Genomic DNA, 27,752 nt, shown 5'->3' with positions numbered 1-27,752 from the left:
GGTACCATTATTTTCTTCAAGAAGAGATGAATTATTACTTACAGATCTACAGTGCCTCAGCAATTTTAAAACTTGAAAAGTTCTGAAAGTTGCAAAAAATTTTTTTTAAATAATCTAATCTGGGCTGACACGAAGCTCTTGTCTTTATCCATTCCATTCAATGAGAAAGATTCATGTTTGGCTATAAAGATATTAATGTGTTTGGATACACAGAAGTGTTCCAGACCCTTCTGAAGGTGGTTTGCAATATGCAGAATATACCCCTTGTTAACTTTCTAATATCTGAAATCTGGCCCAAGTTTCATATAAAGGATTGAGAACCTGTAGATTACTAGATTGCCACATTTTAAATCTCTAGGGAAAAATTTTTTTGAAACCACAGTTTCTGGGGATGGCTGTTACTTGGATATAAAATGAAATATTTTATTGAATCAATGTTTTTTTAATATGGACTTTGGTAGAGTAAATGAGCTAAGTAATTTTCTGGACTTAGGCTCTAATTTTTGTGTGTGCTTAAATCAGTCTTTCTAAGTAATAATAAATACTACCCTAGTCTATTAATGCCTCTCCAATTTCTTTTAGAATTTATACCACATTCTAAAGGCATGTACTGGCTAAGAAATGCTTTGAAGTGTGGTTCTATAAAGAACATTATTCAGAAAGATGACAGAGATGACAAATACTCTACTGTAAGCCTCTTCATCACATAATTTAGAATAAATGAGCCCATTATTGTAATCAGTATAAGATAATAGTATAGAAATGTTAATCTGAGGGGAAATCCAAAAAAATTAGTGGAAGAATTTTTTCTCTAGCTTTCCTTTTCACTTTCAACTCTTTACTTTTCCTATTTTATTTGCTTGATTAAATCCAACTTTTTGTTACCATATTTGAACAGAGCCTAGTCTCATTTCTGCCAAGGTTCTAACTTAAAGTGAAGGGTTGGTGAGTTCTGTAGCTTGGTTTTAAGAGTAGTTTCAAATTTGTCTTTTGGAGAGAGAAATGGATGCAGTTTAGTGATGAACACAAGCCATGGAAGAACAGAGATTCGAATTATCATCCTAGGTTTACCGTTTACCACCACAGGGCAGGAGGTAGAACTCAACTGATTGTTACGTTTATTCAAAGCACGGAAGTGCCAATTGGAGATTTTTATGGAGGTTTCATCACATAGGCATAATTGAACATGAACTCAATTTCCAGTCCCTCTCCAGGGAATTGGGGAGGTGGGGCAGAGCTGGAAGTTTTAAGCTTCTAATCATGGCTTGGTCTTCCTGATGACCTGTCCCATCTAGAAAGGTCATTATGTGTAGTGAAAAAAGCCAATCTTAAAAGGTTACATACTGTACAATTCCATTTATGTAACATTCTTGAAATGATAAAACTATAGAGTTGAAGAACTGGTGAGTGGTTGCCAAAGGACAGGTATGGGAATGAGGAGGAGTGAGTGTGGCCATAAAGGGATAGCATTAGGGAGTCCCTTGGTAGAACAGTTTTGATCATGGTGGTAATTATATGGATGTTAACATGAAATCAAATTGCACAGAACAAAAACACACACACACACATACAAGCATAATTTAGTGCATAGAGTAACTGGTAAAACAGAATATAAGTTCATAGTCCTGTTAATTGTAATGTGCAAATGTTAATTTCCTGGTTATATTGGTCAGTTATACAAGTTATAGAAGATCACCACTGGGGGAAGCCGAGTGATGGGTTCATGAGTGTTGTGGGATTCAGCAGGCCAGTGGGTGCAGTAGAAGAATTTACCAAAGACAAAGAATGAAAATAGGAAAGGAGTCTATTAGGTATGTTGTCATAGACAACAGTGGGCCACACAGATGAGAAGTGCCTGCGTGTGCACCCAGGGTTGGTTGCTGAGGTCTTTTATAAGGGGGAGTTACATTAGGTACCAAGGGGTCACAGGGTGCATGATCAGCTCGTACACAGGTCTCCGATTGGTTGGTATTGAAATAATAGGGAAGGGAAGGGAAGGGGTTGGAAAGGTAGGTCTACATGACTCTGGTAGGGGGCTGAGACTGGTTCTGGTGGTCTGGCTTCAGGGCATTGTATAGTTGATCATTATCTAAGGCAGTTAGTTCGGCTAAGGCAGGTATGTACCAGGAAAGGAATGTTTCTTGTTATCTTTAAAGGGTAGCAACCGGATGCCTGAGGGGCCTTGGGGTAGGAATCTGCCAGATGTTGGTGGACCCTACAATGAGACTCTTTTACTGTATTTGCAACTTCCTGTTAGTCTGTAAATAACTTAAAATAAAAAGTTGTTTGTTTTGATATTACTGTTGTTTCGTTTTTTAAAGACAATACAGCTTTCACTTGTCCTCTTGGGATGCTTGCTTTTGGAGCTCAGCTGCAATGCTCTGGATGTCCAGCCCACATGGAGAACTCACTGTGGGGCTCTGCAGGAAAGCCCCACCCGGAGTCCCAGCCAACAGACACATCAGTAAGGAAACAGTCACAGCTACCCTCCAACTGCAACTGCATGGGAGACCCCAGGTGAGACTCGTAAGTAAGAACCGCCCAGTTGAGCCCAGTCAACCTCTAGAGAGGTAACAATAAAGTAGTTATTGTCTTAAGCCACTAAGTTTTGAGATAATTCATTAAACAACAAAAGATGACTGGAATGCCATCAATGTGATCTGTGCACCTCTATGCACCAGGTTTTTAATTTATTTATGGAAAAAAAATAGTGCCTGCACCATAGTTTATTGCAAGCATGAAATAAGTAAAAATGAGGAATCTAGGTCAGTGCTTATATGAGGTTAATAATAAATGTTAGTTAGCTCCAGTTATTATTACTGTGTATCCAAACTATAACAAAAGGACAAGCAAGATATGGGACTAGCTCATTTAGCTCTGGGTCAATTCCATAATGACACTAAATGACTCTTCCCCTCTTATCCCCAGAGACTGAGAGTGAGCTGCAAGGGCTTGGCAACAGAGTGGCTTCTATCTTGAGCACATCCTTAGATGACCTCTAGCCTCTGGTTTTCCTGTGAGGTAAATGTACAGTCTAAATATAAATGAGGGTTCTACTAAGTTACCCCTTCTCCCTCAATCCCAGAGGGAGCCACTTTTTTCTTCTGTAAGGTAGAAGTATTTGTGGGTGCTAGTCTGCTCCTTGCGACAAAGAACATTCTTTTATGGAAAGTGTCTGTTGCTTGAACAACATTTGAGCTATTTGGAAGCCCACTTCATTTTGTAATACACAGCATTATAAAAGGCCTTACTTGTCTCTTTTCCCAATTTGAGCATAGAGCGTGCTAAATCAAAGTATCTTTAAAGTCCTTTTTCCTTGCACTATTTAAAAAAAATTACTGTATAATTCCCACCGTACTCCCACCTCCTGACCACATAGTTACTTTCAGCATCCCTGTAGGTCAGGCAAGCAGATAACCTTTGGGAGGAAGATTTGGCAGAAGGGGAGGCAGAATTGATTAGAAGTGTGGGGTCCTGAGATCACCCCCAGGGAGTCTGAATTTCCCTTGAGGGTTAATGCCTGGTTGGAAACCAAGGAAGGGTCATTTCACCCAAAAGTGCTGACTGCAGCTGTCTGGCAAGTCAGGGATGCGCTGCGTAGGGGCCCTCAGGAAGCACTGGGAAAATACTTAGGACTTCAGACTTTGGAAAATGCCAAATCATTAACCCTTAGGTTTTAGTCGTTGCCTGAGATCTGTGTTTTTTTGGAGGTTGTCCTGGAATTGGGATTCACTATGACTAACTCAGCCCAGTCAACTTTGTCTCTAATACTTAATCCCTAGACAGAAATTAAAAAATGAGAGAGGAAAAAAATTGATGTGGTGGGACAGGGAGAGGTGGAGAGCGATGCAGGGGAAAGTAGTCTAGACACACACACACACACACACACACACACACACATACATAAAGATGATGGAACAATTTCTTCATCATCAATTTGCACTGTTTATCTGAGTTATCACAAAACACTATTAAAATATAACCTGTTACATTTCCCTGCTGCAGCTGTTAACAGTATTGCCATAGCATATTTCCTGACGTCTCTATGATTAATGGCCTTTTCACATCCAAGGTGGCTTTGAATGCACATGTGCATTTTGTCCAGGAGGTTCTGGGGAAAATATAGAGTTGCCTGAAAACTGGGACAAATAGCTCAATAGCTAGAGAATCAAGACCTGCTTTACAAATGACCTGTTTTACAAAGCACCACAGCTGGCCCTGCCACTCTCCTGACCCCCACCGCTAGAGTTCTTAAAGCAATGGCAGTGACACCAAAGCCATGAGAAAAGCTTGAGAAAGTCTGTGGGTTCCAAAGTGAAAAAAGGAAGTTGAAAACAATGGGTTGGATAGTGATCCTCAGAGAAAGTCTCCTACAAAGGAAAATTGCCAATGGGGCATAAAGTAGCTAATACAATGCCTGTAAGTAATACAAGAGGCATGAAGTAAATAATAAACCTTAAATTGTACCTGTTAGGGATTACTTGCAATTCATTACTATCATCCTCTTTAGTAAATAGTTGTTATTAGCCAATCAAAACTTCATGTAAATTTACTACACCTGGTAGCTTTTTCCTAACCCCTCCGCTCCCTTCCATGGCTCTCAAACTTAAGCATTCAGAAGAATAACCTGGGAAGCTTGTTTAAACTGGAGACTCCTGGAATCCTGCCTTCAGAGTCGAATTCGATAAATGGAGCCCGGGAATCTGCATTTGAATATCCAGTCAGGGGTTTCCAACTTAATTTTCCAGCTGGGGGATCTACACACCCCTGGAGAGTCTCAGGTTCATGAGGCCTATGGTTCATGTTTTTAGAAACATTCTGTTTCACAGACAGAAAACGACAGTACTTTGACCTCTATTCTGCTATTTACTGGCCAACCCCAGGCAAATCATTTTTATTCTCTGGGCCTCAGTTTACCCCTGTAAAATGCAATGATAGATTGTGGTGGTAATTAAATGCAAATGCATGTAAAGGACCACATGCACAAATGTGAGTTCTCTCAACTTTTACCCTAGTTAGAAACTGAACACTTACTACATTGCTTCTGTAGGAAATTGTGTTCTAGTGCCAAACAACTGAATTATCCAAACTTTTGAAACATGGTCTATTGGCAAACTTGCAACTTCAACCTTGTATAGGTTAACCTTATTTACAATAAACTATGTGTCCAGAAAACAATTTACTTTCTTTTTCTTTTAATTTTACATTTGTTTGTTTGTTTTCTTGTTTGTTTATTTATTTATTTATAAACTTACTTTCTAATGCTATAGACTATCAGTGTTAAATGCTAAGGTTATTAATTTTGCATAGAACTCAGTCTACAATCTACTTTTCCATAACTCCAGTTTATGTGGGACAATTCTTATGTATACCAACCACTCTAACTTATGTCTAGATTTGGTCACCCTTTCACCATCTAGGACTCTGCAGGTGTTCATTCTTCTCTTTTCTTTGTATTTCTTTTCCTAGTCCACCCTCCCCACCAACAAAATGTTAACTAATTTTTTTCCCCATAAGGTTAACACAGATCAGAAAGAGAAAACTATGTTTAAGATATAATTATGCCAATTGAGACTAAAACTTCAAAAGTGCCTACTTACTTTGTATTTGAATAAACAACAAAACTGGATCCTCCATGAAGAATTGATGTAATTATTGAAATCATAAATGGATTTACATTTGTTTTACAAAAGTTGCCTGTATAATTTATAAATGTGGGTCCTAAATGCCGACTTAAAACTTAAAATATATCATCTTGCCAGCCCCTCTCTCTTTTGGTATTATGTAACTGGTGTAATATTAAGCTTCAAGAGGGCAGAGGTCAAGTGTAAGTCACCACAGTGTGCCCATTGCCTAGGCCAGTTTCTGGCATGCAGTGGATCCTCAAAAAATATTTGCTGGATGAATGCACAGGTTTGGAGTTTCAGGAGAGTTAAATTTCTCAGAATTTTATTCAGTTGTTCAGATATAGAGAACAAATTAGTGGTTACCACTGGGGAGAAGGAGCGGGGAAGGGCAAGTTAGGGATGGGGATTAAGAGATACAAACTACTATGTATAAAATAAATAAGCAAAAAGGATATATTGCACAGCAATATAGAAAAATGTAACCGTTATTTTGCAGTAACTTTTAATGGAATATAATCTATAAAAATATTGAATCACTATGTTATACGCCTGAAACTAATATAATATTATAAACTATACTTCAATACTTCAGTTAAAAACAAGAACTTTATTCAGTTGCTTATGTGATGTCCTCTATTTTGTTCCCTTACTGACAATGATTTTATTGCCTTTGTTCCAAGTGAGTCTTAATCACAGATGGCAAAGTGTATCAGTTCAGAAGATGGGAATCTGATAAGCCTTATATAAATGAATATGACATTTATTTAAATATTTTAAACTGTTAGGAGGCTTTTAGAGTATGATTGTCAAGAGTTGCTAGTGATAGTTTTTCAGTTTTCGTTCACCTTGATCTGTTTTCCTAAGATCTTTCTCTCATATCTACCTGAATGCCTGCCCTTTCTACATGAATTAGCTTTTCCTCTGACTTTCCTTGACATTGACCTCCCCTGTGTTTCAGACTGTTCCTTCTTTGTCCTTCCTGCTTCCTAAATGTGGCAATCATTGATCCATCTATTGTTCTCATTTTTCTACTCTTTCTTAGAGCTTTACAAGTTTTATTTTTCAAGACTTCAGCTACTGCCCACATCGCTAGCCCTGACTTCAACCCTTCATCCTCAAATGCTGTGAGGAATTCTCCAGTTGGGTTTGCTGCCTATCTCAAATTCATTGTGTCTATAACTAAACTCATCTTTAGCTTGGAACCAGCAGTCTTCATGGGATTTCTCTATTTTTGACAGTGGCTCCTTACTGATTCACTCATCCAGACTCAAAAAGAAAGATCTTTAAAATGTATTTTCTTCTTTTATTTTGAAGTTAATCAGTGAAATCTCTTGACTGCTGAGTAGATAATGTGAAAGCTAATGTACTACCATTCCAAAGACAGGTAAAATAGCTTCTACCAGGACAGAAGATCTACTGAATACTGTATCATTTAACCCTCAAAAACAAGTTGATAAGGAGATTAAACAAAATAGACAGTACAGAACTCTGGACTATACAATGCTTACTTGTATTTCTTCCTAATATGTTTGCCATAGATATAAACTGAGTCTGATATATATAAATACAGAGAGCTAATAGTTGTTAGGCTTTTTAGAAGTTGTTAGAAATCCAAACTTTTTTTATACAACAGATCAGGAAAATAATGTTTGGCTGACACCAATAAGATGTTGGATGTTAGCCTGGGACACATTCATTGACATATCTTTAGGTTGAACAGATCCTGGTAGTAAGAAAGGGAATTCAAAAGTGATCTAAATATCATCAGAAATCATTCCAGTGCTAGGCCATTCTTACACCTGGCTTCAACGATTCTCAAGTGTGTCTCGGCTATTTTTTCATCCCCAGCACTTTAAGTATATCATTCCACCACCTTTTGGATTCCATGGTTACTGATGAGAAATTAGCTGTTAATTTTATAGAGGATCATTTATACGTAAGTGGCTTCTTGCTGCTTTCAAGATTTTCTCCTTGCCATTGGCTGTTGACAGATCCTTCTTAATGGGGTATGATAACACTTATTGCAAGATCAGATTACTTCCCAGTTATAGCAGGCTTTATATTTTTGATCAGTGACTTTGAACACGACATTTATATTAAAGAAACACATGGTATTAACTACATAAAAGATAAACCATTGACTTGATCTCTATTTTGCTATTTATAGGCCAAATAGTTAGTGGCCTGCTATTCCTCAAGGGTGACTGACACTTTCTATTATTACAATAACCACCTGCAAACTGTTTCAAGTGGAAAGGCTTATTATGTCTTCTTGACTCTGAGAAGGCATCACATTCTGTCTTGTTTCTTACAGGAAGCAATGAAAGCATTCCATATGTAGTTAAGAATCCAAACGGGTTAATGTCTCATGCACAATGCAAATGATAAGACTTGAATACCACTTCTACATACAAAATCACTAATGAATCCATTGCTGAAGACTCTGAGAAAGGTGTGAGCTCAAACCACTTCTCAAAACAGAGAATTAGGGTGAGCAGGAAAATTCCATCCTCTGATGTGTCTTTAATCTCCTCTTGTGCTCAGCTGGGAGTTTGTGAATCAGCCTGATACTTTTCCAGTAATTGTCTGAGGAAATAGAACCCATATCACTGAACCAGTTAAGTTAGTCACAACTGTGCAAAAGGGCAAGGATTAAAGCGCTTATTGTACAGATAAAGATGTTGCTTAAGTTGCCATAGTTTAGGACATTTGAAGAATGTCTTCATGGAGAATAGACCCAAGTTAACTCCAAATAGGTTCTGAACGTCATTCCCAGTATACCAGTAAAGAAACTTACCAAAATACTGTCTTTAAATTACTTTGAAATGGTTCAAAAAAAAAAAAAGTGTGTGTATATGGAGAGAGGAAAAGAGAGAATGAAGTAAAAAATGGTACGAAAGTAAAAATTTGGTAAAGGATTATGGGATTTCCTCATGCTACTCTCATAATTTTTCTGTAAATTTGCAATATCAAGATTAAAAATTACAAAGAGTGTTACGATGTCTGCAAAATTCACCTATTTCCAAGTCTGAGAAACCAACCAAATTCTGAGTTGTTCAAATTTCTTGTCCCAGAAGAATTAGCAGTTTGGATGCTATATTCTCCCTAATATTAAAAATAAGGACCATGAAACAAAATATTAGAGAGGTGATAAAAGTACAGCACTTTTATCAGTATTTATATAAATATTGTCTTCCTTAATATTTTTTATATTGCTTTCTAATCTTATCTCCTTCTTAACAGGAAGTGACAAGACCCTTAATTTGGGGGAAATACTCAAATGGAGGATGGGAAATCACTTGTCAGAAGTGTCTCAAAAAGATTGGATCAGGCAAGAATACAGGGAGCTGTGATTCTAATTGTTAAGATTAAATTTTAAGTATTTTCAGTTAAAAATCACACTTAAGAAACAGTATTTGCAGTTTAGAGAACTTTGAACTCCCATCTTCTCTGTACTGCTGCCTTCAATGTTATGCTAAGCAGCATTTTCCAGATAAATAATTCCGATCCTCTAGCTGTTACAAAATAAACCATTAGCTGCTGGTTGTATTAGTCAACATCTGTTCATTTGCTGATTATTTTAGACCATTAACTGGTTCTTGGCCAAATGCTGATCCTGATAAGACATTGTTCTGAGTGGGGTTTGGTGCCACAAAAACTCATCTGATGGACTCCCAGGACGTATGAGTGCTGGAGGGACTGTTCAAGGTCAACCAATCCAATGCCATCATTTTGTTTCATGGGATGCTTTCTCCTTCCACCCAAACTGGAACATGTGCAGGTATAGTAGAAGGAGCGCTAACTCAGCTATACGGATTCCCGGACTCCAGGCCAAAATGGCCGCTGATGTGATGTGTCAGCTTGATCAAATCTCCTCTCAAGCCTCAATTTCCTTCCCCCAAATACACTGATGATGCTGGGATGTGGATCAGCCTTTCTCTAGGTGTGGAGTCAGAAATTTGGGGAAGCACTTCAACCCCCACATCTCCTGGGCCCCACCAGTCCCCATCCATTCAACTTTCTTTCCTCAGGATCCATCCTGTTTTCTCCACTCGCAGTGTCATCGTCGCAGTGGAGATCATCATTTCCCACCCTCAGGACAATACTCTTGTAATTTGTCTTCCTCAACTGTGCTCACCACTCCCTGCCTCACTCTACTACTACCTATTCTTCCTAAAAGCTGCTCAGGGTGCAATCTTTTTAAATGAAAATATGATCATGTGCCCCTTCCCTTCTTACATCTTCACTGGCTCCCTATTAACTTATATGCCAATACCTAAACTCCTTAGCATATGCACAGTCGATCCCCTAATATTTCATAATCACCCCTTTTGTTCTATCTTTGGTCCTCTTTCCCTTTCTCTGTAGAACCTCTATCTCACTGTTTACTTATCCATTTTCCCCACAGAAACTGCCTGAGGGCAGACTTTTTACTAGGACCTAGGATGGTGCCTGGCAACTGAAGTACACTCCATAAATAAAAACTCAGAAGACTAGTCATTAGCACTTAATTTTAATTAAAACTGAGTTTAGATGAAGAACAGGACTAGAATAGTGTTTACAATCAACTTCTGAAAAATCCCATTTATATAAAAGAAATAAAACAGGACAGCAGAAGTGCAAAAAAGGTGCGGCTTGTAGTATTGCACTTGGATGAAATGTGCTGTTCAGCGGAGCATCATACTCAGGCCACACAAGGCCAGGAGGAGGAGGCAAACACAGAGGACAAACTCCTAGGTAGTTTCTATTCTGGCTTCTTCAGTGAGCTCGAAAATATTTAGTATTTTTGAAACATTCAACTAGAGCTCTTTATAGAAATGACTGTGTCTTCAAGACATTTTAGTTACAGCCATGCTTTTCATTCCAAATCACGTGCAAGTTTAACATACAGCTCTAACCTTCCGTAGTGAGACATCCGTTACATCAAACCCACCCAGTTGCACAGGCCATGGGAAGTGGGGAAGGGAATGAATTTCTACTTTACACAATTTTCGGGAATCATACCATGGCTATAGTTTACCCTTTCAAGCACTCCTCATTTTGGTCATTTATATCAGAACATGAGAAAAAGTGACAGTGAGTACAAATGGACACTAAAAGTAATTCCTAGACTACTAGTAGAAAAGAAAATCAAATTAAAAAAAAGTTCCCTGCCACATTCACAAAGGTGGCATAACTGTACGGATAAGAAAAAGGCTGTAAACTTATAGAAAAGATAAACTCTGGCTTCTAAAGAAATTACAAAATTGATTTTGCCTTTGCCCTTGAGTGTTATACAGAGAAATGTAAACCAGTGGAACTAGTTACCAAAAAAAACCCCACTTAGCCTCCCAAGCCTAGGAATGCCCTTACAGTTTGGCCTGAGCTAGTTTTATCTTCAAGTTTTCTCCGAGTTTGTCCAGGAACTCAAATGTATTCAAGTAGTCAGAACGCTGCACACTAATAGGCGAAAAAGAAAAGAAGGAAATTTAGTTTGTCTCTGATCTGATAGGAAAAGTCCTAGAGATGCTACCTCAAGTAGTGTTCTACTTATTTCTAGAAGAAAACTGATGAATGTTAACAAGCTACAAGCTGATGGCCGATGACTGTGCTCCAGGTCCTCGGGGCTGACCCAGGCTACGGGCAGTCTGCAGTAGAGGCTGGGCACACACACATTCACAGGAGGTTCCTGGCCTTGTAGCTTTGAGGGTGAAACGACCCCAGAGCTTCAGTTCAGACTAATGCCTGGGAGACTGAAATCAGCCCATTTCTTGTACCTCCTTAAAAATAACAAAACCTATCCAGGGTATGGTCATGCTTTACATACATCCCCACAAACTGTCACATGTCTTCAAAAAAAGTTGTAGTGCTCTTATTTCTACCTTTGTCTTACTTAAAAAACAAAAGACAATGGATAGGCCTTCATAATCCTGCCGACAGGCTCCTATTCAAATAGGCTTAAAGGTAACACCCCAATAGGAACATTTCAAACACTGTATTCTTGCTGGAAATTTAAGATAAGAAAGATGTAGTAACTGAGTATATCCCTATTACTGAGGTGTACTGACCCTAATGGAGGTTTCTGAGGACACACGGTTGGGACATGGGATTGATGTTAGATTTTAGTATTGTTCCTTGAGTCATAGTAGCCAACTCTAACTTTGAGGGAGGAATCCCTGATCAGCAGCTAATCCAGCTGGGATGTGGGCCACCATGTTCTTAGAAAAGTCCGGGCCAATACATGTGTCCTCGAGTATCTGACTACTGGCTATAGATACTAAGGAAGGGACTATGAGCAACAGGACATCTCATACTTGTACTGCTTACTTTTCTTATCCGTAAATTAAAGAAAATAAAAGGGTGGAATAAAATAGCCTTGGGGGTCCATTTGTTTCTGTCTATAATTTTCTTGTTAAATTAAGCAGAACCTTGTCTCTCCAATTGATTGCCAGTTAGATCAGGGGTGAGCAAATTATACCTTGGCCCCTGAACCCAGTCCAGGCTGCAGCCTGGGTCTGTACATAAGAGTTCGACTGGAACACTGCCACACACATTAGCTTCTGTATCACCTAAGACTGCTTTCCGGCTACAGAGGAAAAGTTCCATAGTTGCTGTATGTTCCACAAAACCTGAAATGTTTATTATCTGACAATTCACAGATAATATCTGCTGAGCCCTGGACCAGATGACAAATAACAATTCATGTAACTCCAAAAAGCACTTGATGTTCTGAGCCCAGTGAGGATAAATGGTAATTTGACCACAGAGCTTAGGGCATTTTAGACTTACTTGGGTAAACCTTTAATACAAGCAGCCAAGTCCTTGGTCATGAAGCCAGCCTCAATGGTCTCAATACAGACTTCTTCCAAAGCCTTTGCAAAGAAGCTGAGCTCTTTATTGTTATCAAGCTTAGCTCTGTGGGCTAAGCCTCTGGTCCAGGCAAAAATGGAAGCTAAACGAGAGGGATTAAAAAAGAAAGCACACTTTAGTCATACTGGTTAGAAATACTCCTGTTTCAGTTCCCAAAAATAGAACAGTTTTGTTTGTTTGTTTGTTTAGGCGACTGACTACACTGGATGCTATCCATATGGGCTATAAGTTTTAGAAGAGTTGGAAATATTTTACCAAATAGAAACTTTAAAAAAAAAATCTGCATTTTTGTAGAGGAAATGTTTTGGATTTTGTTAGAGCTTTAAAAAAGCACATATTCACATAGTAGTATGTGAAGCTTAAGGCGTTTACTAATTTGGGAAAGGTCAAAATTTCTTCTGTTTCTTGCCTGTATTGGTCTCTCCTCTTTCTAGGCTGTGATCTGTTTCTAAAGTGCTATCCTTGAACCCTGGTTAGAAGAATCCATCAATGGGGCTGCAGAGTCTTAGCCACATACGACATTTCACTGCAACGGAGGAAAAGCATGATTGTTGATAACATCCTTCTCTGTAATGTATATTCTCCCACAAAATGAAGAAGCATATATTCTGTATGTTTTAAAAAACATATTAACATAGCTCTTATGAGTACAACAAATCTGTTGTTTGGTGATGATTTTATACACAATGGATTAGGCAGCCAAAGGAACACGTCTGAATCCCTTTGGAGATCTCTACCCTCTGGTTGGAAATCAATGTAGCAGTAAACATTATCTTACCAATGGGATTGGTGGATGTCTCCTGTCCTTTCTGGTACATACGGTAGTGACGTGTTACAGTCCCATGGGCAGCTTCTGCTTCCACTGTCTTGCCATCTGGACAAACCAGCACACTGGTCATCATGCCAAGAGAACCATAACCTGTAGGCGGCAGAACACGAAGCATTGAAGCCCACTGCACGAGGAGCACTGGGTCTCAGGGATGAGAGAAAATGACTTAATCTTGTCGGATCTCGGGGACAAAATATACAGGAGCATAAGGAGGCACCAATAATAATTCTGCCTTTCAGAAAACACTGTGCATTTTCCTCACTTATCTACCTCAGAGGCACCTGCTCCATGAAGAGGGGCCCATGGTCTGACCACCTGCATTCCACCCTAGTCCCATGACTCCCTTGCTAGTGTGGCTCAGTTCTCTTACCTGTAAAATGGGAATAATAAAAACACTTCCTTCATAGGGCTGTTATGAGAATTAGATGACTATGCATATATCCAAGAATATATATGAAAAAATGCATATTCATATTCTTTAGAATAGTAACCACTGAGTAAGAGTTCAATATGTTACTGTTATTCTCATGTGCAGATGCTCTCCTGTACTGCGAAAATAAAGATTAATGAGTTGCCATCAAGCTGCACCTGGGCTCTCTTGGGACTGGGAAGAAAAAGCCAGTTAAAAACAGAATGGGATGGATCAAAGAACCCCCCACTCGCCCCTGCTCACTCTCACAGTCCCACCAGAACCATTCTATTCTGTGGTTTCCTAGTCAGAGAACCACATTACAACTTTTAAGTCACATTAAAACTTTTAAGTTTTAATTCATTTTTCTTCTTTCATTCATTCTTTTACACTCAAATGCAAAGAACACTTTTCTCCATTTTTGCTATCTCCCATGAGCAGCTATGGAGTTAATAATGCAAATTTATAATAGGCTGCTCTTCTTTTTTTTTTTTTTTTTGATTTGAAAGTAAATAAACACTTTTTTGGACTCATTTTTGAGTATAGTTAGAAATTTCTACACTGAATTAGTCGCTCCTTTCATATCATCATGTTGGTATGAGGCTTTAGTAGTGTCTAAAATATTTATTGATTGGAGACATTCAGGGCCACATCCGTAGTGAATCTATCTATTAATATTAGGAGACACTAGTTGGTACCACTGTCAAAATAGAGGACATAAATTAAATGTTTAGTGTGAGTCCAAAGTAGTTTGTGCTTCTGGAGAAGGACGAATGTAAGGACAGCTCTGGTGCTTTTTAGTTTGCTTAACTACTTTGAGGTCACATTTATCTACAGGCGCTGCCCAGACACAGAGCCAGGTATCTTATCAGTGCACCACTGAACTCTGCGCTTGAGAACTCCTTCTCTGAAGTCCTTTAAGCCTCTATAACTTGACAATTACATTTGAGATGACTCTCTTGCTGTTGCATAGCAACATTTAGAAACAACGGAATGAATGATTTGGGTCCCTTTCCATGAACTCTGATTACAAGGAATAGTTTTCCTTACCCACCACGGAATCACCACAAAGCAACACTCTTTCCTCTACTGCATTCAGTCCAAATGACTGTGAGGATTTAGAGAAACAGGAGGAGGGTAAAGGGAGTTGTAACTCATTTATCTGACATGAAAGTTATCTTTAACCGGTTTATCTACTGATTTCCGGACAAATAGGAGATGATTAACTTTCATAAGAGAAAGAAAAAGTACTACTCCCTGGGGAAAAGCAAGCATAATTAAAGAGAACACAGTCACTGAAGAGATTCACGTGTACATAGCTGCCCTGGGTAACTGAAGCTGAAGAGCAACTTGGTGTGAGGAAAGCAGGGAGGGGAGCATTTCTCTGGCATGAAGCCCAGGGTTCCTGGAATTTCTGTGAACAGCACAGGGCTTCTTTGCCCAGTTCCTTGTATTTAAAGCTAAGCGGTAAACACACGTGTTCTAAATGGTACTACCAAGAACAGCCGTCAAGGCTGGCAGAAGGGGCATGATTAGTAGCTGTCACCAGATGAATGGGCTCTTGGAGGAAGCCCCCTTGGTTACAAGACAACCCTGGCCCCTCCTTGCCCGAGTCTGCAGGGAAAAGAGAGCGATTTTCAGATCAGGCAGTTGGCCTGCCTGTTGGAGGCAGTGAAACTTCAACTGGGGAAAAGGTCTGAGACACAAACTATGTTAACATCTGACACTGCAGCCAGTAGTCTCAACCCACTGCGGGACCCTGAGAGAAGCCTCTTGACTTCTTGAGAGAAGTGACCCAGTCTGAGCTCAATTTTCTTATTTGCCAGCTGAGCAGATGCACCTGGATGCCTTGTGGTGCTAGCATTTCATGTTTTTACAAACAAAGGGCCACAGAATCCCCCTTCCCACAAGGAGAGCTAGCGAGGTGTGACCTGTCTGCTGCAGGCCAAGCCCCCCTCCTTGGTCCTCCGGCTCCTCACCTTGGGCCACCGAGTCGGACTGCACATCACCATCATAGTTCTTACAGGCCCAGATGAAGCCGCCCTCCGATTTTAGGGCTTGGGCCACCATGTCATCGATGAGCCGGTGCTCATACCAGATACTCTGAGCTTCAAATCGGGATTTGTACTGCCTAAGAAACAAGAAAGAAAGGAGAACAATAAACAAAGAAAACTGGTTTTGCTGGGACATCATCTGCCCTCCAGAGGGGCGGGGGTGGGGCTGGAAGCAGCACTTTTTAATAGAAGCAACACAAATTCAGCGATCTGACAGGCAGGGGCTCAAATCCCTGCTCAGTCAGCTTTTAGTTGTGAAACCCCAATTTCCCATCTGTAGCGCGATTTCACCCACTCTGCAGACATGTGAGGATTAAGCAAGATAGAAGAGTGTTCCAAATACTACTTTTACAGTTTTTAATACACTATTGATCAGATTCTTGAGATTAAGCTTACTTTAGGAAGGTAATAGGGCAAAGACCGTTTTACTGCTCGATATCATTTAGGAAACTGGGACAACTTCTAGGTTTGGTATAGACAGGTAGTGGAAAGAGGAATTAAAACACCCGAGGAAAGATACCTAAAATCCGAGCCCTGGCACCTCAAAGGGAGGGGTGCCATCTTAAAGGTTCACAAGTGCTCATGTGACGTTGATCCCAAGGTTGTTATAAGCATAGACTTAAGTTCAAATGACTCCACTAAAGCAGAGCTTTAAATTGTAACAATGGACTTCAGAAAGAATGGAAATGGGCCCAACCCAGAAACACACGTTTGAAAAATTGGAACTTCCCATCACTAACAGGGTACCGTTACTCAAATATTAAACTCTGGCTCTGAAAAAAAAATGCAGGACCCTCATCTGAGAACACATTTCCCATCTAAAAGCAACTCAAGAGCTTTGTTTCACTCCTGTTAAATCTCAGTTTTGCCCCTACCTTAATGGGACAGCAATCGTTTTCACTCAATTTGTCCCAGAATCAAAGGGATAAGGATGGAAATTCTTTACTATATATAAAGGCCAGCTTACATGAGAAAAAAGAAAAAGAAAAAATAGTAAGAAAAATAAGAAAAAGAAAAAGAACTGTAATTACTTGTCATATATCTCCTGAAAGATATCTTTAAAGCGTCCATCATATTTCTTCAGAATAGTATTTTTGGTGCTCAGATACAAAGGCCAGCCCTTAGACAGAGCCATCTGGAAAGAACTGTGTGCAAAATCTTCGATTGACTTATCTTGATTGTACATCCCCATGGCAACACCACCACTCTCTGTGATGGGGGAACATCGATAAGACAAAATAGGAAGAAGATAAATAGGGTATACTAGTAACCGGTCTAAATCCATCCGCCACCACCAGAACACCCAATTCCCAGCTCTCAGGTCTGAGTCCAGGCTTCAAAAAGTCCCAGCCAGGCCTCCAACTTGAATACTCCATGAGTTCCCAAGAGACATAATTGGAGGAAAGTCAGTTCTAGGTAAGGATATTCTAACTTGTTTTGAAAGGGCAATATAAATGAGAAAAACATGGTATTTAGGATCCTGAAGATACTGAAATACCAAAAACTACTGATATGAACGAGAAATACACTCAAGAAGGGGTGAATCATTTTTAAACTCTCTTGTCATATTATAAAAATTTCAAACATGTATTTTAAACTCTAAGCGTGCACTCAATCCTCAGCCATTGAGAAAACTTTGCTTTTCAAATATTAAATGAAAATTCTTGTGATTTCCTAGAGGATACTGAAAGTTCGGTCTGTCATTGGTAGAAATAATTATGGTATATGTAATCACTGGTGTTTCACAACTCCTAATTGCTTGAACTTTGTTATTACTACAAGATAGGACTTAAATCTGTGCCACTGCCCAGGGTCAGCCTGGGCTCAGGATGTGAAAGGCGCTGAAACTGGCAGAACGAGATTCCATTAAGGTGATTATTATTTAGAAGAGGTAAGGAAAACAAAACCTAGGTGAGTTTTGAGTTTTTGTTTGTTTGAGTGCTTTTAACAACTTTACTAACAGTGGAGAAAGAGGGTCCTCTGTTCTTTCAACAACTGTTGGGTGAGATTTGCCACAAAGGACCTTAGAAGTAGCAGGATGGTGGGAAGGAAAAGGCAGAAAACAAACATTCAACTTTCACAGACTAAATCCTCAGAAGAACAAGGAAACTTCAGCAAATACACAGCATAGTCATTTTCAAATACGAACCCTGCCAGAGCAAAGGGCAGGATTACCTGACAGGTGATTTGGGGTTATTAATGTTTAATTTATATAATTCGCACAAAACAGATTCCTGGCAATCTTCCCTCTATGTTTTAAGAGAGATGAATAATTATCTACTTGTATTTCCAATTATCTATATGCACTTCCAATTAAGTAGCTAATTCCTTTTGTGCCTTTATCAATAACACAGGACGCCAGGTACTTTTTTATGTTAGATTTTGAGTCTTATGGAAATGTTGTAGGTTCAGGTTGTATTTCTAGGCAGTCACACAACTAACCTTAAAAAACCAGTAATAATGTTGTCTAAATGATCCGTTAAAAAAAAAAAGAAAGACATAGCTCATGGTGGATGTATACATACCTGTGAAGTTATGTACCAGGTATGTCATTTTGGGGGACCCATCGCTTGGCGTGTAGGATATCTCTACTTTTCCAGGCCCAGGAACAACAAAATCGGTTGCTCTGTACTGTGTAGAAGGAAAAAAAGGTATAAAGAAAAAAATTTTAAAACCTGTCCAAACAAGAATTACAAGGAAGGAATAAAAATCATGGAATATAGAGCTGGAAGACATAGAGAAAACAGGGTACTGTAGCTCAACCTTCTTTTATTTTAGAGATGGAAATAGAGATCCAGAGAGTTCCCAGAGCTCGCTAGTGGCAGTACACATTAGAAATCAGTATTTACTAGGCATCTACCTGGTATGGGGCAGTTTTCTGAACAGAGATAGAGGATGAGAGAGAATAATATAAAGTATTTCCCCTGACAAAGCTTACAACCTAGGAAAGACGTAGAAAAGTAAGAAGCAACGTTAAGAGCCATCAGTCGTCAAAGGAGGCGTAGATAAAAAACGCTATCGGAAAACGGAGGAAGAGAAATGACCACAAACTGGAGGTCAAGGAAGTCTTCCTGGAGGGGGATGATAACATGCTAGTTGTAGCTCTGAAGACGATGATGACAGCCCTGCTGCCTAGTCCTCACTAGATGACAGACACTTTAAATGATTAACTTGTATCCCTCAGTACCTCATTTGATCCTTACATCAATCTTACAAGGAAGGAACTGTGATGTAGTGGAGATAACCCATCTAGGGTGAAAAGAATCGGGAACTGGACCTTAGCTCTGTCTTCAGAGCTCAGACTCCTCACGGTTATCATCGCTACTAATGCTCAGCCCATGCTAGGCATTGGTATATCTTCACTGCCTTGTACCTTCTTCAATGGCTTAGATTAGAATTCTTTCAGAGCCAGGCACCAGCAGATGCCAGCCATACAATCTGTTTATGTTTGTGTAGAATAATACTAATGGCAGCTGGTAAAAGAGCTGACAGATAACCATACAGATTAAGTATCTACTTTATGCAGAACACTTCTGACATATAAAGTCCTTTACTGTGGGTGGTAATTTCTTCTCATTTCTCAAAAGGAAGAAACTGAGGCACCAAAACACCATAAATGCTTTCTAGAGGTTTGTACACACGTAAGTCATTAGTGAGTCCACCTGAGGTTTGATATTTTCAATCTGGACTTTAATAAATAGGATGACCATTCTTCCAAGTGACTGATGCCAAAATAGTAAAAAAGGAAAAGGACAAGAAAAGACACCAAGTCAAGCAGAGTCCCCAGGATTAGCGAGTTTGTAGCTCTCCTGTCTACATTCTCTCTCCTGGGGCTCTTGGGAGGTATCTGAAGGGACTGGCCACAGTTTGAGCCCCACGAGAGAACAAAGGGAGCCACCCCTCAGGACTGACCCAATGACCCTGTGCCCGAGACAGAGTCATCTGCCCCGGCCACACTTTTTTTAAGGATGGCTACATCAAAGCCTCTGGGTGTCAGCATCAGGGACTCTTATTTTCAAAGCTTTTTAAAGACAGAAGAAGCAGCTTTCTATGAAAGTCTGAAACTTAAGTTTCAACACAGAATTTTTATTTTGTTTAGTTGGTGGCTCTTCTGTTTAAATTGGCAATGAGCCCACTTGTACAGAAACTCTGCTTTTTTTTTTCCCCAAGGAGGGAAGAAATGTTTTAAAAGAGACTGTTTTCAACTACTGAATCAGTTTTCCCTTTTATGCAGGAAATGATCATGTGTAATATAATCTTTGGTAGTTCTCAACTCTGGCTGTACATTGGAATCACCCGGGGAGCTTTAGGATGCCTGAACCCATGGAATTCAGATTTAGCTGTTGTAGGGTGGGGCTTGGGCACTGGAATGAAGATGAATTTTTTTTAAAGCAAAACAAAACAAAACACCAAAAAAACCTGTAAAGAGATCCTATTATATAGCCAGGGTTGAGAACCACTGATTTGTTTGAACCACAAGAAATTATCTATATGAAAATGTCTATATCATATGGTTTAACCTAATAAAAAGATAAAGGAAGAAAAAACATGTCTGAAAAAGAATCATTTGTGTTGAGGCAGGTACCTACCTATGAGTTTATCTGTATTTACTTCTATCTAAATGTATATATATTCATTGCTCAATTTTGTACCTCGCTTAATGGCAGTAGACACCATTACACATAAAACACATATAAATCAGAATTGCTGGGCAGTCAAGGGCCATGAAAGAAGAATATGAAAATCAAGTTATGCCAACATCACTTACTTGATCCCCATAAGCATGACGACCTATGATGATTGGTTTTACCCACCCGCTTACAAGCCGGGGGATATTTTTACAGATAATAGCTTCCCTGAAGACAGTGCCACCCAGGATATTTCGGATGGTGCCATTTGGAGATTTCCACATTTGTTTCAACTTGAACTCCTCCACCCTCTTCTCATCAGGGGTGATGGTGGCACACTTGACACCAACGTTGTACTTCTTTATAGCTTCTGCAGCGTCCCTGGTGACCTGGTCATTGGTGGCATCACGATTCTCTATACTTAAATCGTAGCTGGGAGGAAAAAATTGTAAGCGTAACTCTTTAGACAAACTGACAGGTGACTGAGGGTGTCCCCGGTCTATCACCATGTACCGGTCTATGCATGGTGATGGCATGCAGGCCCTTCGCTGTGGAAAGTGGAGGCTCCAAATACACCCAAATCTGCCAACTTTCAGCATGAGTATACCGGAGACACAGAAGGTGGCTGCCATCAGAAAAAGAGCACCAAGGAAGTCTGGACTACAGGGCCACGCCTCCCTGTGTTGGGAGACCTGCTGAACCATTAAGCCTCTTGGGAAGCAGTCCAGAAGGAACCTCAGTGAAAACCACTACGCTCTGCCCCCTTTGCCTGCTCTTCACCAGAGAGGCAGTAACAGCACACCAGCATTCTTTCTGCAGACTTCCTTCTACCTAGTTAGTGTAAAAATGCAAGCCGAAGCGTTATTTTTCCCGTAGTGAATATTGTGCTCTAAAAATAAAGGGGTCAAAGAGTTTACAGCATTTCTTGTATTTTGGCATTAAAGTGGTGGGAGTTACAGGTAAGACAGTGCAGAAATGCTAATGACTCATTTATTAATGCCAGTTAGTCGACTGATGAACCTTTCCCTAAATCTTAGGCAAGTCTTCTTCCTCTGGAAACAAGCCTGCATAAGAAATGAAATCCAGCAACGGTTTTATATACCCCAGTGAGTTAGAGCTTACTATACACCAATACCCAGACTGTGGCTTATTCAGAGCAGGAAAGAATGCTGGTTGCCCACAGAGCATAGAAAAGGACTGTAAAGCTTCACTTAAAGCATGTGATAGTTAAAAGCAGGAAAAACAAAACAGTAGTGAAACAGTTTATTTTGTTCTCCAAGGCTTTAAAAGCTTTTCAAATTTTTTCAGCTTTCAAAACTTGCTGAACTCATTAAGCCTCTAGATTTCTCTTTTCAGTTCTTGTATTTTCCTTCCCTTAGATTTCCCAACTCGTGATGGAAAGTAAAAGGGAATATGATCTCACGATGTATTTCCAAATAAAAATAATTCCAAATTGCTTTGACCGTTTGGGCTTCCTTCCTCCCCTGGAGAGTGTACTGTGCATCTGTGTTAACCAGACCTCCTTCGGAGATAACCTTCCTTCTTCATCTTATAAGGGGTCATGAGGACCCACTACTCGCTTTGTACGTTAAGATGTGGACCATGTACACTGTCAATATGTCGTCTCAAAAACTTGTAAGTTTTTGTTGTGCACTTTGACCTCTTGAGCTTTCTGAGACTGTCTCCCTGGGTTATAATCCTCAGGTTGGGATGAATAAAATTTTCCATTTCTTTCTTAGATAACTACTGATTAATTTTTTCATTGACATTAACAAAGACAGCAACTCTCTTATCTTATGGCTTAGGAAGTGCTGAATATCTACAAATGTCTACTCCTAACTCAGACAAGCAGTGTGGTCCGCAGTATTCATGTTCATAGGAAACATTCTTCATCAGAAGAAACCTGCCAGCAAATTAGTGAATTTTTTGCTTCTCTTCTTAACATTTCTAGGAGAAAAGGATGGATAAATGGCCTGGATCACTGTCTAGCTAACAGGAAATAAAGCAAATGAATCGCTCCACTCCCCTCAAAAAGAACCAATCATGTAATAATAACAGCAATTTTGGAACAACTTAAACTTGTTTAAGTCTCCAAAAATTCTTTAGTCTCTAGCCAGTGACTCTTTGCCTTCTAGGTGTGATGACTGTTTAGAATAAATTAAAAAGGGTGTCTAATGACAACATGTGAATTAAATGTCTCCACCCAAACAAGTTATAGGTCCCCAGTACACAGTATGAGGAATAACTCTGGGTCAAGGCAAACACACTTACAGTTGCCAATAGTTTAGCTAAAATGTGTTGTTGAAGATTTTACCATGCCAGTCTTCAGCCACAACACCCTTGTGAAAATTCTGGCTTTACCTAGTTCAAGTGTACAAAGAGCATGAGCAAATTTCTGAAAAACACAGGGGAAAAAAATAAAAGAATTCCATAGAGACTTTCGTATCTGTCTCCAAATACTTTTCACACAGGGCAGAGGATCCAATCTCTAGGACACAAATGGTTTAAGGAACTTCTCCTGAAAGGTGGGCATTGTATTACATAACTTCAAGAATCCTTTCTGTGCTACAATTGTGTGAAAAGGGCAAAAGGCAAGGAATGAAAAGGTAAAAAGGTTCACTGAGTGACAGAAAATACTCTATCCTTTTGAAGGTACAAAACTGTGTTAACTACATTCACTTTACCGACTAATAGAGGGTATATTCTTATTATTTCCCCTTCCACAAATAATACCTTGTGCTATTCTTGGCCACAGATAAAACCTTCACAGGAAATAGAGGCTTGGAAAGACCTGAGAATCTTGCCATCATAATTCTTTTCTTCTGAACAATGACAAGCTCAGTGTTTCTAGTATTATGTTAAAATTAAAGATTCATTTGCACATATATTTGAAACCCAGTCCCCCTAAAATGGAGTTCCCTTACTGAGTTTATGATTAATCAGTCCATCCAAAACTTTATTCCTTGCTTGTCTCCTCTGCCCTCAGTCCTGTGCTAATCAACCAGAATCAGGTGGCTAAATTGTTATTGTAGACAACACTGGTAATGACTAAAACTGCTGTTGTTGATAACATCATTAACCACAAACTCAGGTTGTTTCTCCAGGGCAAGATAAGCCAACAGGCCCCAGAGTCATGGACCACCTGCCCAGAGGGTGTAAACCAGAGACAACCTGCCCACCCTCTGAAATGTCACAGAAAGTTCACGAGAGGAAGGTTAACCCCAGCTTCTTGGTTCTTCTCCTTTAAAAACACCCCTAACTGAAAGACCAAGTTGGAGTGGATCTGAGACTTGTCTCCCACTCCCTTGCTTGGCGCCCTGCAGATAAACCCTTACTTTCCTATAAATACATGCTGTCAGAATTTGGCTTTCTGCACCACGGGCACATGAGTTTGGTTACATATTTATTTGCATATAAGCTCACCCCAAAGCTTTATTCACAATATACAGCTGTGTCTATGTAAAAAAGCCACTTATACCCTGAAATCACATAGATGATGCTTTCTGAGTTTGCTACTTGGAAAAGTGAGTTATTTACCTGTGCAGGTCCAATTCCACATAGGGAAAGAGGAGTTTCTCTTTAATCAGCTCCCAAATGATTCGTGTCATTTCATCCCCCTGCATCTCTACCACAGAACCGCCTTGGATTTTTTGAGACATTTTGATTTCAATAAACCTTTAAGAAGAAAATAACATAAGACACATATCTTGTCATTTGTTTCATTATAGTGTAAAAACAAAATACAACTTGGTGACTTCTAAAAGAACAATTTATAATAGCACGATTACATAAAAAGCTAAGAATAACGATTACATTAACCATTAGAACTGAACACATTCTCTGTATAAAGCATGGTGTTACGTGCTTCTTGTGTGATTTCACCCTGATAAGATGGAAATTATTTTTCCATTCTACTTTTCCCCCAATTCTACTTTGCTAAAAGAAAAAAAAAGCTTTCCCAAGGCCATCCAGCTAGACTGTGAGGGAGCCTGAGCCTGTAAACATGCCCTTGATAATGTAATCATCAGTCTTGAATGTTGGTTTCTTATAAAGTGAGATTATTTCCACAACATCATGTTTATTTGAACACTTCTATCTAACTCCTCCTTTTACTGGGCCCTCAAGATGAGCAGAATGTATGCTATTACTTCCCCTTTTTAAGAGGCTGTTTTGGTTAAAATAACTATCTTTGAGGAGATTCAACAAATTCTAGTGACCCACTTTAAGAAAACTTTAAGTCTTTTTAAAAGTGAAAGATGAAAGATGAAAGTGGAACTATATATTCCTAGAGGCAATAGTGGATACTGGGAATGTCACACGGAATAAAAACTGATTTCTGAGTTAGATAAATCTGTATACAGAAGGGCTACTGCCCAGGGCATATCCCTGTCCTGTCCTTGGTATCACAACTCCTAAACTGTTCTTCTGGCTGTCAGTGGGTAGGACAGGGAACTGGGATTATCCTAGGAAAAGGTATCTTCCTGGAATGTGGGGGTAGTGAATACAAATCAGTCTGATTCCCAGAAAGGGAAGGGGTGCAGCCTTTGGGTGAGGTTTAAAGAAAGGCCATGTCAGGGGAGGGAAATAGCTCAGTGGTAGAGTGCGTGCTTAGCATGCTGGAGGTTCTGGGTTCAATCCCCAGTACCTCCATTAAGAAGAGGTGGGGGAGAAATAAAGAATGCCTTTTTTAGAAAAAAAAGTGCTTTAAGAAAGGCCATGTCCTATGCACGATCCCTGCGAGGCAGAGGAGGCCCTGAGCCTGCTACAGGTTATCTGTTCCCTTTCACGATGCCCTGATGGAAACTTTTTTCCCCCTAGCAACGTAACTGCAGATTGCTTTTGTTCTTTTAAGATATATGGAAAAGTCAGGAGAACTGACTAAAAAAAACTATTATGTAAGAGGCTTGTGAACAGTATCTCTTGAAAAGTTGAGCTAAAGTAATTTGGCCTTTAAATTTTAAAAGTAGGCTGTAAGCTTCAGTTCCCTGTGAGAAGCCAGGATATACTCCTAACCCCCAGGCCCATTTTCACTTCCCAATTTGCAGCTCTAGGATCCTACGTATTAGTATTTTGGAGGGTCCTTAGACCATTACTGGAACCATCTGGAACTCAACTAGAATAAAAAAGTGAACAAACTGGTGTGAATGAGTCAGTGACTTCCCATTTGTAATTTCAAGTCTAATTTAAAGTACAGCTTAAAGTACATGATTTAGTCATGCTGATTCCACTGTCACATCTGTCCTTGTATTTAAAACAAAACAAAATGAGGCTGCAAACTTATCTTAGTTTTGATACACTTCCAAGGCTGTATTCCTACTATTCCTACATAGTATTATGCAAGAGTTATGACTTGGCTTTTTTTTTTTGCTGGCAAATACAGTTAATAGTCATACATCATACTTGAAATTTCAACACTGAGTGATCATTTTTTAAATTATTTTCTTCTCAATTGACACATTTTCGGCAGGAATTTTTTTTATATCTCATAATGCATAACTGAAACATTTCAGGTTTTCTCTACAGTACTCATCCATTACATGTCCACCACTTTTAACTAAAAAAATGGGAAGCTTTACTGTAGATCCCGGCTTACTACAATGTAGAATACTATTTTATTTCTTCTAGATTTAAATTCCATGGGGTGGGCTTTAGTCCCCATTGAATTCACTTTCTACACTAGTCCCTCAGATTTTCTGACTCCATCGAAACGACTTCAAAAGGGAGGATTTTTCCAGTGGGCCAGTTTGTTTATTCTGAAAGCAGCAATTGGTTCCAATCTCCTGACACACTTGTGTAATGCTAGAAAATAAACTTGGACTAAGACATAGCAGTTTAAGAAACATGAGCTTCTCACCTTGTTTTATTTTCATCAACCCTAAATTTTTAGCTACATTTTTCTTTTTGGCTGAGTTTCATGAACTACATTAATTCCTGAGCAAAAACAAACAGACCAACAAACAAACAAACAAAAATCAGGCCCTTGCAGAGAAGACTCTAGACTGAAAGAAACAAGGAAACAGTTGCAATTTATTGCTGGAAATATTCCTGCCTAGTTCTCTTACAACAACCTCCAAGACCAATTAAACGCCGCATTGCCGTATCAAAGTAGCCACATCAAAGGAGAGAAATGGCCAAATCTCACCTTTATAACTTCTAACCACCCCAACGCCTTGCAATCTTGCTGACTCAGCTGAGTCCGGTTTAACTCCTAAAATAAAACAAAAAGGGAAGAGAAAAATAAAACATACAAAGCACTCCTTTTAGCTGCTTTTACTACTGGCCAGGCAGCCAGGTTTATCTATCTGGTTTAAAGTACAGTGCTGAGTGTATCCAGAGGTGCAAAGGTCCGCAGGCACCTTCCAAATAAAGTATCTGCTTGCACACGCTGGAGGGAGCGTCCCAAGCTCGTCGTGCGTTAGCTAGTCTTGGGGTGTGCACGTCCTTAGGGGACACTGCGACCAGCGAGCTCCTCCTGGCCTGGACAAGTCCTTGTGGCCGTTGTGCAAGAGATCTGCAACCAAAGCTGGTTCAGTTCCTCCTTCCAGGTCTTCCCGCCCGCCCTTCCCTCTCCCGCGGAGATCTTTAAACCCTCGGGCGCCGGGAGCCGGCGGGAGAACGCCTCCCCCAGAACTCAGGCTGCCGGCGGCGTCTGGGTCTCCTCCACCCCCACTCCGCCCCGGACCCCCACCGGACGGCATAGCGAACGCCCCTCTTCATGCCCCCAAGTGCGGACGCACCCAGCCTGCCGCACCGCCAGTCCCAGCCGCCTGAGTTCGATGCACAGGCCCAAGTCCTCCAGTTCCAGAGGCCGCACGTTATCTTCCCCCTAAACCCAAGACTGTCTTGCACGCGTCCCTGCATCCTCCGACCGCCCGATTTTCCTCTGTTGCAGACCTGGCCTTCCATTTGTCACCGCATGCACCCTCCCGTGCCCAGGAGCGGGCCTTCAACACATCCAGGCACCTAGCACCTTCTTCATCCCCATTTTCTTTTCCCATGCCCAATACCTGGATTATTTTCCCTGCCTTACGACCAGGACTCGCCACTAAGTTCTCCCTACCATACCCAAGATCCTTCTTTTTTCCCACTCCAGCCACTGACAAGACTCAGAGCCTCTACTTAAAAACCAGGGCCTGGGGCCTCCCCTCGAAGCCTGCGGTTACCTGCAGGACAAGGTAGGCTGGCGATGACCCGGGAACGCCACAGTCACGCTCACGCGCACACACTGGCAATCCCAGCTGGGACCCAGATGTTTTGGCTTCTGACACCGCCTCTGCGGAAACCCAGAGCGGGCCGGCAGGGCAGGGTTTTACCCCTTCCCGGCTTTTGTCCTGTCCCGGGCCCGGCCCCCTCAGT

The 27,752-nt window shown here is 40.2% G+C and overlaps 1 protein-coding gene and 1 long non-coding RNA gene across 2 annotated transcripts; one reads left to right on the top strand and one right to left on the bottom strand.

Moving 5' to 3' along the window:
- Positions 1 to 127: 127 nt before the first annotated feature.
- Positions 128 to 15,153, top strand: LOC116663727. The gene is made up of 4 exons (XR_004320015.1): positions 128 to 140; positions 1,709 to 1,712; positions 2,258 to 2,260; positions 15,083 to 15,153. It is a non-coding gene; the product is annotated as an uncharacterized LOC116663727 (long non-coding RNA).
- IDH1 (isocitrate dehydrogenase (NADP(+)) 1) lies at positions 10,122 to 27,723 on the bottom strand. The gene is made up of 10 exons (XM_006182120.3): positions 27,560 to 27,723; positions 26,539 to 26,604; positions 23,934 to 24,071; positions 20,537 to 20,828; positions 18,294 to 18,399; positions 16,800 to 16,977; positions 15,694 to 15,845; positions 13,255 to 13,395; positions 12,396 to 12,558; positions 10,122 to 11,066 (listed from the first exon to the last, which is right to left on the bottom strand). The coding sequence occupies exons 3-10, from the start codon at positions 24,053 to 24,055 to the stop codon at positions 10,976 to 10,978; spliced, it is 1,245 nt and encodes a 414-aa protein (XP_006182182.1). The 5' UTR covers positions 24,056 to 24,071; positions 26,539 to 26,604; positions 27,560 to 27,723; the 3' UTR covers positions 10,122 to 10,975.
- Positions 27,724 to 27,752: the final 29 nt, after the last annotated feature.

This window comes from Camelus ferus, chromosome 5 (assembly GCF_009834535.1).
Source record: "Camelus ferus isolate YT-003-E chromosome 5, BCGSAC_Cfer_1.0, whole genome shotgun sequence".
In the NCBI taxonomy this organism is placed as follows: Eukaryota; Metazoa; Chordata; class Mammalia; order Artiodactyla; family Camelidae; genus Camelus; species Camelus ferus.
This window is presented reverse-complemented; position numbering and strand designations above follow the sequence as displayed.